The sequence below is a fragment of the Pristiophorus japonicus genome, chromosome 5, assembly GCF_044704955.1.
Source record: "Pristiophorus japonicus isolate sPriJap1 chromosome 5, sPriJap1.hap1, whole genome shotgun sequence".
NCBI lineage: Eukaryota > Metazoa > Chordata > Chondrichthyes > Pristiophoridae > Pristiophorus > Pristiophorus japonicus.
In genome coordinates this window covers 181276409-181292131 of record NC_091981.1, presented here as the reverse complement: position 1 = coordinate 181292131, position 15723 = coordinate 181276409, and the positions used below count along the sequence as shown (strand labels likewise).

Below are 15723 nucleotides of genomic sequence, written 5' to 3'. Positions count from 1 at the left end.
TTCTATTGTTATTCAATAAAGTGGTTGTTATTCTACTACAGAATAGTACACAAAGATATCTATTAGTTAGCATGTGTGTCATATGTTCCATTGAAAATCCATATGTAAACTTTTTAATGGAGGTTTTCAAGTTAAAGCGGGAGAAATTGGGGTTGTTTGCGCCTCCCGTTAGCGTCCCGCTGGTGATGATCACCATGCAAGCGACCCGTTTTCACTCCGAAGCAAAAATTCGGCAGCTCCCCCTGAAGCTGCTCCGGACGATGACAGCGACAGCTTCACCCTACCCCCCCAAACCCCACAATTCCTCCTCACCCCAATCCCCCTCCCCCACAATTCCTCCTCACCCCAATCCCCCTCCCCCACAATCCCTCCCCACCCCAACCCCCCTCCACCACAATCCCTCCCCACCCCAAACCCCCTCCCTCACAATCCCTCCCCACCTAACCCCAATCCCCCTCCCCCACAATCCCTCCCCACCCCAACCCCCCTCCCTCACAATCCCTCCCCACCTAACCCCAATCCCCCTCCCCCACAATCCCTCCCCCACAATCCCCCCTCTCCCACAATCCCTCCCCACCCCAATCCTCCTCCCCCACACAATCCTCCCCTCACCTCCCTCCCGCTCTCCTGCCTCTGTCCCTCCCCAACTAAGTTACACTAAAAATGTTTCCCTCCTCCTGCAGCCTCGGGCTCGCTTATGCCTTCCACTATTAAACATCGCGTCCCTGGCCTTCAGAGCCCGCACCCACCCGACTCGGGGCCTGTCACAGCGGGCATCCCTCTTCCTGCACCCGGCCGGCGGCCCATTCTTGGGGGAGGAGCCGCCACTGCCACTTGACCTTTCGGTGGCGAGTGTGCAGGCCGCGGCCCCCTGAGCCCCGCTTCTCCTTCTCCCGCAGGTATTTTGAGCGGAGACATGGAGGGGAGCGGGCTGCCGCCGGAGCCAACCAGCCTGGGCCGCTTTCAAGGAGCCTTCGCGCACTCCGGGTACGGGGGACAAATCGGAGCGATGAGGGCCCGCGAGTTCAGCAGGCTGGCAGGTAACCGTGCGAGGGAGGGATCACCAACAGTCATTTCTCGGCTTTGGTCTCAAAATGAATCACATATAGTAGTAAAAGATGTGTTTTGCTATCTTCTGCCTTGGGTGCCTGAACCGTAAATAAAAAGTGGATATACTTAATATGTTCTCAGTGAAAAAGTGAGCATACACTTACCTCCAAAAAAATTCAGTATACGCTCCACTGCAGGCCTGATTATTATATCTTGTGACAAGTAAGGGCCACCAAAAAACAGTGACTGAATAAGTGAAATTGCAAATTTATTAAATAGTATTTGCGGAATATTACTGGTATTTTGGGGGTTGAGTTCTGTGCCTATTTGCATGGACATTGTAAATGAGTGTCTGATTATGTTTTAGCTATGTATTCAATTACGGTGAGAATACACAGCAAGATGGTGGGCAAGAATGTTTTTGGTTATCGGTGACATACTAGGAGTTGTGGGGTTTGGGAGCACAGGGTGATGTTATGTGTGTAAGACTTGCCACCAGAGGGCACAACTGTTGGAGGCCTAAGGGTCACCTGCACACCTCGTGCAAGGGAGCATAAAAGGTTATCTGCCATGCTGTTTCGGCACTCTGGAGTTGTATTAAAGAGACTAAGGTCACATCAGTTTTAAGCTCACAGTACTCAGTCTTGTGGAGTTCTTCCATACTTAACAATTGGCGACGAGTAGCAGATTATGAATTTTCACGTGGTCATGGCTGTCGTTGGTATTTTAGAGAGATTTGTAGAGTGTGATGATTGGGAAACCTTCGTTGAATGTCTCAACCAGTACTTCGTGGCCAACGAGCTGGATGGGGACGATACAGTGATCAAGCGCAGGGCGATTCTCCTCATCGTGTGTGGGTCCACAATATACGGCCTCATCAAGAATCTGCTAGCACTGGAGAAACCAACGGCGAAGACATATACAGAGTTGTGTACGCTGGTTCGGGAACACCTCAAGCCGAAGGAGAGCGTCTTAATGGCCAGGTATCGCTTCTATACGCACCACCGCTCCGAGGGTCAGGACATGGTGAGTTATGTTGCTGACCTGAGACGCCTTGTGGGAATGCGAATTTTCTGGATTTTTGGGGGAAATGCTGCGGGACTTTTTTGTGCTTGGCATCGGCCACGAGGTCATTCTTCGCAAGCTGCTGTCCGCCAAATCCCTAGACCTGAGCAAGGCCATCATGATAGCCCAGGCATTCATATCCATGAGCGATAATACCAGACAGATATCTTCCCAGCATCGAAGCTCACTGGCAAGTACTGTGCATAAAATAACGTCGCTAGCAGGCAGAACTGCATATGGCCGGGCCTACACGTCTGCAGCTGCAAGACCAAGGATGACTCAGAGTCCGCCATTGGACGTGAATGCAAATCCATTAGCACCATGTTGACGCTGCGGGGATAATCATCGAGACCATCAATGTCGATTCAAGCACTATGTGTGCAAAGGCTGCGAAACAGTGGGGCACCTCCAGCGATGTGCAAGAGTGCTGCGACTCACCACGTGGCAGAATCGGCAGATCTGGCGCAGATCATGCAGAACAAACAAGAGAGGCAACTCAACCCGAGGAAGAAGTGTATGGGGTACACACCTTCACCGCCAAGAGCCCTCCTATTATGCTGAAAGTCAAATTGAATGGTATTCCGGTATCAATGGAGTTGGACACGGGGGCGAGTCAGTCAATTATGAGCCAGAAGACTTTTGAGAAACTGTGGTGCAACATGGCACAAAGGCCCAAACTGAGCCCAATTCAGACAAAGCTACGCACTTACACCAAAGAGTTCAAACCAGTCATTGGCAGTGCGGCAGTTAAGGTATCATATGATGGAGCTGTGCATGATTTATCACTGTGGATTGTACCAGGCGATGGCCCAACGCTATTCGGCAGAAACTGGCTGGGAAAGATTCGATGGAACTGGGATGACATCAAAGCACTATCTTCAGTGGATGATGCCTCGTGCGCCCAAGTGCTGAGCAAGTTTCCGTCGCTATTTGAACCAGGCATCGGCAACTTCACAGGCGCCAAGGTGCAGATCCATCTAGTCCCCGATACAAGGCCTGTTCATCACAAGGCTCGAGCAGTTCCATATATGATGAGGGAGAAAGTCGAGATCGAACTGGACAGACTTCAATCGTATCATATCGCCAGTCGAGTTCAACGAGCGGACCAGTCTGATTGTTTCATTGTTAAAAAGCGATGGCATGGTCAGAATCTGCGGAGATGACAAGGTAACGATCAACGGAGTCTCGTTACAGGACCAGTACCCGCTACCCAAGGCGGATGACCTGTTCGCAACGTTAGTACGAGGGAAATTGTTCACCAAGTTGGACCTAACCTCCTACATGACACAGGAGCTGGCTGAATCTTCGAAAAGATTGACGTGCATCCTCACGCACAAAGGACTGCTTGTATACCACAGGTGCCCTTTTGGGATTCGCTCGATTGCTGCCATCTTCCAGAGGAACATGAAGAGTCTGCTGAAATCGCTTCCGCGCACCGTTGTGTTTCAAGACGACATCCTGATCACCGGTCGTGACATCACCGAACACTTGCACAACCTGGAAGAGGTTCTAAGTCGACTCGACAGAGTGGGACTCAGGCTGAAACACTCCACTGTGTTTTCCTGGTGCCAGAGGTCAAATTTTTGGGGAGAAAGATTGCGGCAGACAGCATCAGACCCATGGACTCCGAAAGACAGAGGCCATCAAGAATGCACCCAGACCACAGAATGTGACGGAGCTGCATTCGTTCCTGGGATTCCTCAACTATTTTGGTAACTTTCTACCCGGGTTAATCACTTTGCTGGAACCGTTCCACATGTTGCTACATAAGGGTGGCGACTGGGTTTGAGGTAAATCTCAAGAGACAGCCTTTGAGAAGGCCAGAAAACCTACTTTGTTCTAATAAATTACTTGTACTGTATGACCCGTGTAAACGATTAGTGCTAGCTTGTGATGCATCTTCTTAGGGGGTCGGCTGTGTGTTCCAGCAAACCAATGTATCAAGCAAACGTCAACCGGTTGCGTACGTGTCTAGAAGTCTGTCTAAGGGTGAAAGAACCTACAGTATGGTCGAGAAAGAGGCGTTAGCATGTGTATATGGGGTTAAGAAACTGCACCAATACTTATTTGGACTTCGGTTTGAGCTTGAAACCGACCACAAACCGCTCATTTAGCTGTTTTCAGAAAGCAAAGGTATAAACACCAATGCTTAGTGCCCATCTTTGGATGCGGGACGAACATTTCCGCCTATGACTTATCCGCCACAGACCAGGCACAGAGAACTGTGCTGATGCCCTCAGTCAGCTACCATTGCCCACTACCAGGGTGGAAATGGCGCAGCCCACAGACTTGCTTCTGGTCATGGATGCTTTTGAGAGCAAGGGGTCACCCGTCACTGCTCGCCAGATCAGGACCTGGACCAGCCAGGATCCTGTGCTATCACTTGTAAAAAGTTGCGTCCTCAATGGGAGCTGGTCGGCCGTTCCCAGGGAGATGCAAGGTGAAATTAAGCCATTTCACCGACGCAAAGATGAAATGTCCATCCAGTCGGATTGTCTCTTATGGGGTAATCGCGTGGTTATGCCAAAAAAAGGCAGGGAAATCTTTATACGTGACCTACACAATACCCACCCAGGCATAGTCATGATGAAGGCTATAGCCAGGTTGCATGTTCGGTGGCCCGGCATTGACTCGGACTTAGTCATGTGTACACCAGTGCAATACGTGCTCACAATTGAGCAATGCGTCAAGGGAGGCTCCATTGAGTCTGTGATCATGGCCCTCCAAACCAGGATCCACGTAGATTTTGCTGGCCCCTTTCTCGGAAAGGTGTTTTTAGTTGCAGTGGACGCTTACTCTAAATGGATTGAATGCATAATCATGTCATCCAGCACATCCACTGCCACCATTGAAAGTTTCCGGGCTATGTTCGCCACCCATGGCTTGCCCGACGTCCTTGTCAGTGACAATGGACCATGTTTCACCAGTTCGGAATTCAACGAGTTTATGACCTGCAATGGCATCAAGCATGTCAGGTCTGCCCCGTTTAAGCCTGCATCCAACGGTCAAGTAGAACAGGCAGTCCAAACTATCAAGCAGAGCTTGAAACACGTGACGGAAGGCTCCTTGCAGACCCGCTCATCTCGGGTTCTGCTCCGCTACCGGACACGACCCCACTCACTCACTGGGGTTCCCACTGCAGAATTGTTAATGAAGAGAGCACTCAAAACCAGGCTCTCCCTAGTCCACCTGGATCTAAATGATCATGTGGAAACCCGGTGTCACCGGCAAAACATGTACCACGATCGCACGGCTGTATCACGTGACATTGATGTTAACGACCCTGTGTTTGTCCTGAATTACGGTCATGGTCCTAAATGGGTTGCTGGCACTGCCTTGGCCAAGGAGGGGAATAGTGTTTACAGTCAAACTATTGAATGGACAAATGTGCAGAAAGCATTTGGATCAGACCAAACTATCGTTCACCGACAACCAGGAACAACCTGAAGAGGACATTACCATCATCGATCCACCAACACACACCCAACCAGCAATCGACCTCGCTGTCAATCAAGAGGATGAACCCACCATTCCCAACAGTCCTGTCAGACCAGCCATGCTGCAGTGCAGCAATGGTCCGACCAACTCCCCCATGCCAGATTTGAACTCAGATGATCAACCAGGGAGCGTAGGGCCCCGGATCATCTCAACTTGTAAATAATTTGTATCAAAGACTTTAGGAAGGGAGTGATATGTGTGTAAACATTGTAACTGTATAAGACTTGCCACCAGAGGGCGCAACTGTTGGAGGCCCAAGGGTCACCTGCACACCTCGTGCATGGGAGTATAAAAGGTTGTCTGCTATGCTGCTTGGGCACTCTGGAGTTGTATTAAAGAGACTAAGGTCACATCAGTTTTAGCTTACAGTACTCAGTCTTGTGGAGTTCTTCCATACTTAACAGGTTTGATCAATTTTCTAGATGTCCTGCTACTGCTTCTTTAATAATGGACTCCAACATTTTCCCAACCACAAATGTTAGGCTAAATAAGGGGAAAAAGTCACTGGTGAGTGTAGTCTATAGGCCCCCGAACAGTAGCAACTCTGTTGGTCGGTGTATAAACCAGGATAAAGTGGGGGCTTGTAAAAAGGAACAGCAATAATCATGGGTGATTTTAACCTCCATATTGATTGGACAAATCAAATTGGTCAGGGTAGCCTTGAGGAAGAGTTCATAGAGTGCATAAGGGACGGGTTCCTTGAGCAGTATGTAACGGAACCAACCAGGGGCAGGCTATCCTAGATCTTGTCCTGTATAATGAGACAGGATTAATAAACAATCTCCTAGTAAAGGATCCCCTTGGAATGAGTGATCATAGCATGATTGAGTTTCAAATTCAAATGGAGGGTGAGAAAGTTGGATTTATAACCAACGTACTAAGCTTAAATAAAGGAAACTGTGAATGTATGAGGGCAGAGTTGGCTAAAGTTGACTGGGAAAATAGATTAAAGTGTAGGATGGTTGACGAACAGTGCTGTACATTTAAAGAGATATTTCACAACTCTCAAGAAAAATATATTCCTGTGAGAAGGAAAGGGTGCAAGAGAAAAGAAAGCCATCCGTGGCTAACTAAAGAAATAAAGGACGGTATCCGATTTTAAAAACAAGGGCATACAAAGTGGCCAAAACTAGTGGGAGGACAGAAGACTGGGAAGCTTTTAAAAGCCAGCAAAGAATGACTAATAAAAATGATTAAGAAAGGGAAGATAGACTATGAAAGTAAACTAGCACAAAATATAAATTCAGATCGTAAGTGTTTCTATAGGTGTATAAAAAGGAAAAGAGTGGCTAAAGTAAATGTTGGTCCCTTAGAGGACAAGACCGGGGAATTAGTAATGGGGAACATGGAGATGGCAGAAACTCGAACAAATATTTTGTACCAGTCTTTACGGTAGAGGACACTAACAATATTCTGACAGTGGATAGTCTAGGGGCTATAGAGGGGGAGGAACTTAACGTAATCACAATCACTATGGAGGCGGTGCTCAGTAAGATAATGGGACTAAAGGCAGATAAATCTCCTGGATCTGATGGCTTGCATCCTAGGGTCTTAAGAGAAGTAGCGGCAGGGATTGCGGATGCATTGGTTGTAATTTACCAAAATTCCCTGGATTCTGGGGCGTTCCCAGCAGATTGGAAAACTGCAAATGTAACGCCCCTATTCAAAAAAGGAGGTAGACAAAAATCAGGAAACTATAGACCAGTTAGCCTAACGCCTGTGGTTAGGAAAATGTTAGAGTCCATTATTAAAGAAGCAGTAACAGGACATTTGGAAAAGCAAAATTTGGTCAGGCAAAGTCAGCATGGATTTATGAAGGGAAAGTCATGTTTGACAAATTTGCTGGAGTTCTTTGAGGATGTAACAAACAGGGTGGATAAAGGGGAACCAGTGGATGTGGTGTATTTGGACTTCCAGAAGGCAGTTGACAAGTTGCCACGCAAAAGGTTACTGCACAAGATAAAAGTTCACTGGGTTGGGGGTAATATATTAGCATGGATAGAAGATTGGAGGACATCGACAGGCTAAGTGAGTGGGCAAGAATTTGGCAGATGGAGTATAATGTTGGAAAGTGTGAGATCATGCACTTTGGCAGAAAAAAATCAAAGAGCAAGTTATTATTTAAGTGGAGAAAGATTGCAAAGTGCTGCAGTACAGCAGAACCTGGGGGTACTTGTACGTAATACATGGGGATAGTATGCAGGTATAGCAAGTGATCAGGAAGGTCAATGGAATCTTGGCCTTTATTGCAAAGGGGATGGAGTATAAAAGCAGGTAAGTCTTGTACAGGGTATTGGTGAGGCCACACCTGGAATACTGCGTGCAGTTTTGGTTTCCATATTTACGAAAGGATATACTTGCTGTGGAGACAGTTCAGAGAAGGTTCACTAGGTTGATCCCGGGGATGAGGGGGTTGACTTATGAGGAAAAGTTGAGTAGGTTAGGCCTCTACTCATTGGAATTCAGAAGAATGAGAGGTGATCTTATAGAAACGTATAAGATTATGAGGGGGCTTGAAAAGGTAAATGCAGAGAGGATGTTTCCACTGGCGGGGGAGACTAGAACGAGGGGGCATGATCTTAGAATAAAGGGCCGCCCATTTAAAACAGAGATGAGGAGAAATTTATTCCCTCAGAGGATTGTAAATCTGTGGAATTCGCTGCCTGAGAGAGCTGTGGAAGCTGGGACATTAAATATATTTAAGACAGAAATAGACAGTTTCTTAAATGACAATGGGATAAGTGGTTATGGGGAGTGGGCAGGGAAGTGGACCTGAGTTCATGATCAGATCAGCCATGATCTTATTGAATGGCGGAGCAGGCTCAAGGGGCCTTATGGCCTACTGCTGCTCCTATTTCTTATGTTTTTTATGAGACGGCAGCCTGATCGAGAGGTCCACTGTTCTCTGGGAAAAGAACTACCTCCTGACATCCAACTTAGATCTAGTCTTATACAGCAAATTTATGACCTCTGGTCCTGCCTAACCAGTTTAATTCAAATAAACTGTCAGCTGGAACACAATCAATTCCCTTCATTATCTCTTAAACTCAATCAGATTCTCGCATAGTCTACGCTTCTCTAATGTTTAGAGTCCCAACTTTTTTAGGTTATCTTGATAACTGAGATGTTTCAGACTGGGAATTAATCTAGTGGACCTCTTTTGTACCCTTTCCATAGCTTCTATCACCCACCATGTGAGGAGACAAAAACTGGACACGGTATTCCAAATGCGGCCTGACTAGGGTCTTGTACATGCCTCGTCTTGTACTGAATCGTCCTATGGATACACCACAACACCCTATTTGCTCTAGCTATCACTGCACGGCATTGCTCATATACCTTTAAGGATGTCGGCATTAGAATGCCCAAATCTCTCTCTCTCTCTCTCCACCATCTTTAATGCCTTTCCATGAAGGGTGTATGAATGTTGAACATTTGTCCTGCCCATGCCCATAACACTGCACTTATCTAAGTTATACATTTTCTGGTCCTGAGCCCAATCTCCCAACACATTAAGATCTGCCTGAATCAGCCGAGAATCATCGACAGTTTTAACACTTGAACAGATTTTGGTACCAACTGCAAATTTGCAGGTTATGCCCCCAACAAGTATATCCAGATCATTAATAAAAATAGTAAAGAACAAAGGTCCCAACACTGATCCCTGTGGGACACCATTGGTGACCGGTCTCCAAACAGATCCAAATCCATCTATAACTAATTTTTGCCTACGTCCTGCCAGCCAGTTCTGAATCCAGCTCAATATATTACAAGTGCAGCATCGAAAATCCAGAGTTCCGGAATCCGGTCTCCGGACTGATCAGTGGCAGGGTCGTCCGGATTCCATAAAATGTTCCGGAACCCGGTCCCACCGACCCTGATGACCTCTGGCCTCGCCTCGCCGCTGCTCACCTCTTAGAAACATAGAAACATAGAAAATAGGTGCAGGAGTAGGCCATTCGGCCCTTCTAGCCTGCACCGCCATTCAATGAGTTCATGGCTGAACATTCAACTTCAGGACCCCATTCCTGCTTTCTCGCCATACCCCTTGATCCCCCTAGTAGTAAGGACCTCATCTAACTCCTTTTTGAATATATTTAGTGAATTGGCCTCAACAACTTTCTGTGGTAGAGAATTCCACAGGTTCACCACTCTCTGGGTGAAGAAGTTCCTCCGCATCTCGGTCCTAAATGGCTTACCCCTTATCCTTAGACTGTGACCTCTGGTTCTGGACTTCCCCAACATTGGGAACATTCTTCCTGCATCTAACCTGTCTAACCCCGTCAGAATTTTAAATGTTTCTGAGGTCCCCTCTCATTCTTCTGAACTCCAGTGAATACAAGCCCAGTTGATCCAGTCTTTCTTGATAGATCAGTCCCGCCATCCCAGGAATCAGTCTGGTGAACCTTCGCTGCACTCCCTCAATAGCAAGAATGTCCTTCCTCAGGTTAGGGGACCAAAACTGTACACAATACTCCAGGTGTGGCCTCACCAATGCCCTGTATAACTGCAGCAACACCTCCCTGCCCCTGTACACAAATCCCCTTGCTATGAAGGCCAACATGCCATTTGCTTTCTTAACTGCCTGCTGCACCTGCATGCCAACCTTCAATGACTGATGTACCATGACACCCAGGTCTCTTTGCACCTCCCCTTTTCCTAATCTGTCACCATTCAGATAATAGTCTGTCTCTCTGTTTTTACCACCAAAGTGGATAACCTCACATTTATCTACATTATACTTCATCTGCCATGCATTTGCCCACTCACCTAACCTATCCAAGTCGCTCTGCAGCCTCACAGCATCCTCCTCGCAGCTCGCACTGCCACCCAACTTAGTGTCATCCGCAAATTTGGAGATACTACATTTAATCCCCTCATCTAAATCATTAATGTACAGTGTAAACAGCTGGGGCCCCAGCACAGAACCTTGCGGTACCCCACTAGTCACTGCCTGCCATTCTGAAAAGTACCCATTTACTCCTACTCTTTGCTTCCTGTCTGACAACCAGTTCTCAATCCATGTCAGTACACTACCCCCAATCCCATGTGCTCTAACTTTGCACATCAATCTCTTGTATGGGACCTTGTCGAAAGCCTTCTGAAAGTCCAAATATACCACATCAACTGGTTCTCCCTTGTCCACTCTACTGGAAACATACTCAAAAAATTCCAGAAGATTTGTCAAGCATGATTTCCCTTTCACAAATCCATGCTGACTTGGACCTATCATGTCACCTCTTTCCAAATGCACTGCTATGACATCTTTAATAATTGATTCCATCATTTTACCCACTACCGATGTCAGGCTGACCGGTCTATAATTCCCTGTTTTCTCTCTCCCTCCTTTTTTAAAAAGTGGGGTTACATTGGCTACCCTCCACTCTATAGGAACTGATCCAGAGTCAATGGAATGTTGGAAAATGACTGTCAACGCATCCACTATTTCCAAGGCCACCTCCTTAAGTACTCTGGGATGCAGTCCATCAGGCCCTGGGGATTTATCGGCCTTCAATCCCATCAATTTCCCCAACACAATTTCCCGGCTAATAAGGATTTCCCTCAGTTCCTCCTCCTTACTAGACCCCCCGACCCCTTTTATAACCGGAAGGTTGTTCGTGTCCTCCTTCGTGAATACCGAACCAAAGTACTTGTTCAATTGGTCCGCCATTTCTTTGTTCCCCGTTATGACTTCCCCTGATTCTGACTGCAGGGGACCTACGTTTGTCTTTACTAACCTTTTTCTCTTTACATATCTATAGAAACTTTTGCAATCCGTCTTAATGTTCCCTGCAAGCTTCTTTTCATACTCCATTTTCCCTGCCCTAATCAAACCCTTTGTCCTCCTCTGCTGAGTTCTAAATTTCTCCCAGTCCCCAGGTTCACTGCTATTTCTGGCCAATTTGTATGCCACTTCCTTGGCTTTAATACTATCCCTGATTTCCCTTGATAGCCACGGTTGAGCCACCTTCCCTTTTTTATTTTTATGCCAGACAGGAATGTACAATTGTTGTAGTTCATCCATGCGGTCTCTAAATGTCTGCCATTGCCCATCCACAGTCAACCCCTTAAGTATCATTCGCCAATCCATCCCAGCCAATTCACGCCTCATACCTTCAAAGTTAGCCTTTAAGTTCTGGACCATGGTCTCTGAGTTAACTGTTTCATTCTCCATCCCAATGCAGAATTCCACCATATTATGGTCACTCTTCCCCAAGGGGCCTCGCACAATGAGATTGCTAATTAATCCCCTCTCATTACATAACACCCAGTCTAAGATGGCCTCCCCCCTAATTGGTTCCTCGACATATTCCACTGCCCTTACCTCGGGGCCTCGCCGCCAGCCCATGCAAACAGCTCCTCTTCGGCGGGGGCCCTCGCCCGAACAGCTCCTCTTCTGTCCACTTTCAAGTTCTTAATTCTTTCTAAAAGAATATGTTAATTTATGTTAATACTAGTTTTGTTAGTAACATTAAATTCTAATAGTTGAACATCATCTTCAAGAGTGAAGACCGTTGCAGAGTACGCATTTAATATTTCTGCCATATCCAGTGGGTCCTTTGTAACCTGTCCTTGAACACGCTTCAATGGCCCAATAAGTCTTTGATAGTTCTCCGACTCTTTACGTAACTGAAAATGCTTTTCCCATTACTTCCATAGTTATCTACACTCCTTTTTCCATTAGCCTTTTTGCTGATCTAATAGTAGCCTTCCTTTAGTTGTTCCTTGTGCTCAACTCACTTTAGTTATTCTTTATTTTATTAATACTTTCCTGTGTGGACCATTCATTTAATCTATAATATATTACAGGTCTTGTGTATGTAATGCATTTCCTGTTTCTCCCATTTATTGCCTGCTGTCTTACTTTTACCCAACATACTTCAGTGATTAGTTCTGATTTGTTGCTGTTTAATTTGAACCAAAGATTCAACAAATATACAAATCAAAAGCAAGGTAAGTGGCTGGAAAACTGCCAGTAAGAAAACATCCAACCAGTCTTGAATGACCAGTCAGGAGAACCTACAAATAAAAATAAAAAATTAAGGGAAAAAAAAAGGTAAACCAAATGCATCGCAAACAATTGAAAGTTCAGGATAACTGGGAATGGGCAGTAAAAACCAGCAGCACCTTACACCAATCACCAGTCTATGGGCTCAATTTTCCCTCGTGATTTGCGCCGTTTTTTAGGTGCAGGCCACCTTTTTTGGCCTAAGTTTAAAAAAAAAACCTAGTTTCCCCAATCAATTTGCACCAGCGTAACTCAGTAACGATTTTTTTTAGGTATGCTTTTTTTTCAGCCAAAGGGAGCGTAACCTGCCACCCATGGCAATTCTGGCCAGTTAGGCAAGTTTGGCCAGCTGAGAGTTACTCCAGTTCTTCGGCCAGCGTATACGGCCTCTGTAGAAAAACCTTCTGGTGAGTTAAGGAAATTGGCACAGGTAAGTGCAGCAGATGCCCGCACATCAGCAGCAGGAGAGGTAAGAGAGAGAGGTGGGAAAGCCTTTCGGGTGTAGTTAGGTGTGGGGACCGGGAGGGAGGAGGTCATTCGGCCTGGGAGAGGTGTAGGGGAGCATACCGGGAGGCCATTCGGACCAGATAGGTGTGGGGAGCGGACCGGAAGGCCATTCGGCCTGGGATAGGTGCGGGGGAGCAGATTGGGAGGCCACTCGGCCAGGGCTAGGTGCAGGACCGGGATGGAGGAGGTCACATGGCCAGGGCTAGGTGTGGGACCGGGAGGGAGGATGCCACTCGGCCAGGGCTAGGTGCAGGACCGGGATGGAGGAGGTCACACGGCCAGGGCTAGGTGCAGGACCGGGATGGAGGAGGCCACTCGGCCAGGGCTAGGTGCAGGACCGGGATGGAGGAGGCCATTCGGCCAGGGCTAGGTGTGGGACCGGGAGGGAGGATGCCACACGGCCAGGGCTAGGTGTGGGACCGGGAAGGAGGAGGCCACTCGGCCAGGGCTAGGTGCAGGACCGGGATGGAGGAGGTCACACGGCCAGGGCTAGGTGTGGGACCGGGAGGGAGGATGCCACTCGGCCAGGGCTAGGTGCAGGACCGGGAGGGAGGAGGCCACACGGCCAGGGCCAGGTGTGGATCCGAGAGGGAGGAGGTCACTCGGCCAGGGCTAGGTGTGGGACCGGGAGGGAGGAGACCACTTGGCCAGGGCTAGGTGCGGGGAACGGGACCGGGAGACCCTTCGGCCTGGGATAGCAGTGGGGTTCGGCACTGAGGGGAAGCGGGGAGGGGGTGGGGTGGTGATGGGGGACTTTAATAATTTAATGGAGGTACGTTGCTGCAATGTATTTCTGCTTGTGAAGTTGCTGCAATGTATTTTAAGGTGCTTGTGCAGGTTGAGAGCTAGCTGTGTTTCAGTTTCCAGCCTCCGCCCGCATTGTGTCCCAGGTTACCGTGGCAATCTGATCTTTTTGGAGCTGATCAAGGCTCCACCCCCAAAACTAAAGGACCGACTAGGCTACGGCAAAATGAAGAAATCAAACGGGGAAACTTGGAACATTTTTTTTTTGGCGTACTCGGGGCCTCAAAAAAACGAGCGTAACTCTTCAAGTATGCCAAAAAAAAGCTTTGGAGAAAATTGAGCCCATTAAATGCAATGTTTGCACCAGGAATCCACTAGTGAACCAAAACTCCACATTCCACGAGCCAACCCTGTTCTGCCAAATCTTAGGTTCCCTCTCCAGTTTTTCCAAACCTCCTGGTCCCCCCTCAGATGATGGCGGATCACAGAAACAACGCCCATGCTGCCAAACCTCAGCATGCCCACTGCAGTACTGCCAAATTCCAGGACAGTCCCTGTTCCCAGTCAAACTAATGCTGGGCTATAGTGCAGCTAAATCCCATGCTGGTAAATGTCTGGTAACTACCTCCAACATACAAATCAAAAGCAAGGTAAATAAGTGGCTGGAAAACTGCCAATAAGGAAACAGCCAATCTTGAATGACCAGTCAGGAGAACCTACAAAAAAAAAAGAAAATGAAAAAACAAAGGTAAATCAAATGAATCTCAGCTTCAGTATCCTCAGCTTTAAAAATGGTAAGAAATAAAAGCTAAATCGATAAAGGATTATATATGAAACAATATAGGACACTCATTTATGGTTTTCATAAAATGATGGACAGTCGTGTAATATGATCCCCAAAACACCCAGTAAACAGCCCAAAACGCCCTCTTGTGCATCCCCGATTTGAATCGCTCCACCATTGGCGGTCTGGCGGTCATGCCTTCAACTACTGTGGCCTTGAGCTCTGGAATTCCCTCCTAAATCTTCCCGACTCTCCACCTCTCCTTTCTCCTTTAAGACGCTCCTTAAACCCTATCTCATCTGCCCATATATCTCCTTGTGTGTCTCGGTGTCAAATTTGGTTTGATAACACTCCTGTAAAATGCCTTGAGACATTTTACTATGTTAAAGGTGCTATATAAATATTTGTTCTTGTAATAAAAATGGAAATTGACATTCTGAGGACCTTGTATTATCCCTTGCATGACATAACATTCGTATTGCTATATCATGAGCAACATCATGAGAGATCTGCAAGTTATTTATATGTAAAAAATCTTGGATCTAGTATGCACTTTCTGTTTGGGTCACCAGCTTCCTGTATCACAATTTTGTCACATCGTTTGTGATGTAGTATTGCGCTATTTCTATCAAGTTTGTATTTTACTATTGGTTTCAATAAAGGTATTTATTTGGTCTTCCTGCTGAAGCAATCAGCCAAGTGGTGATGTGGTATCCCCAACATCCTCCGTCAGTCATCAGTTCTAAGACCATCTGTACACCTCAGTATTCATTTATCAGGATAAAACCAAGCACTTGGGCCACCCAACCTTTTTCTGCAACCCCACCCACTGAGGCCATCTCACCTCAAGCCACCCATCATTTATTCTCCTGTTGTAGTATTTTAAGCTTTCATCATAGGCAGTCCCTCAGAATCGAGGAAGACTTGCTTCCACTCCTGAACTGAGTTCTTTGGTGGCTGAACAGTTCAATACGAGAGCCACAGACTCTGTCACAGGTGGGACAGATAGTCGTTGAGGGAAGGGGTGGGTGAGACTAGTTTGCCGCACGTTCTTTCCGCTGCCTGC

At 47.1% G+C, this 15723-nt stretch overlaps 1 protein-coding gene across 7 annotated transcripts in view; it reads left to right on the top strand.

The window, feature by feature from the left end:
- Positions 1-594: 594 nt before the first annotated feature.
- mocos (molybdenum cofactor sulfurase) overlaps positions 595-15723 on the top strand; it is a 464568-nt gene continuing 449439 nt past the window's right edge. For all 7 annotated transcript variants that reach the window (XR_011593368.1, XM_070881150.1, XM_070881149.1 and 4 more), the window contains exon 1: positions 595-1040. Coding sequence is in view for 6 of the 7 variants with exons in the window: in XM_070881150.1 (XP_070737251.1) it covers positions 917-1040 (124 nt within the window). In the remaining variant the exon portion in view is untranslated. The remainder of the gene's footprint in view (positions 1041-15723) is intronic.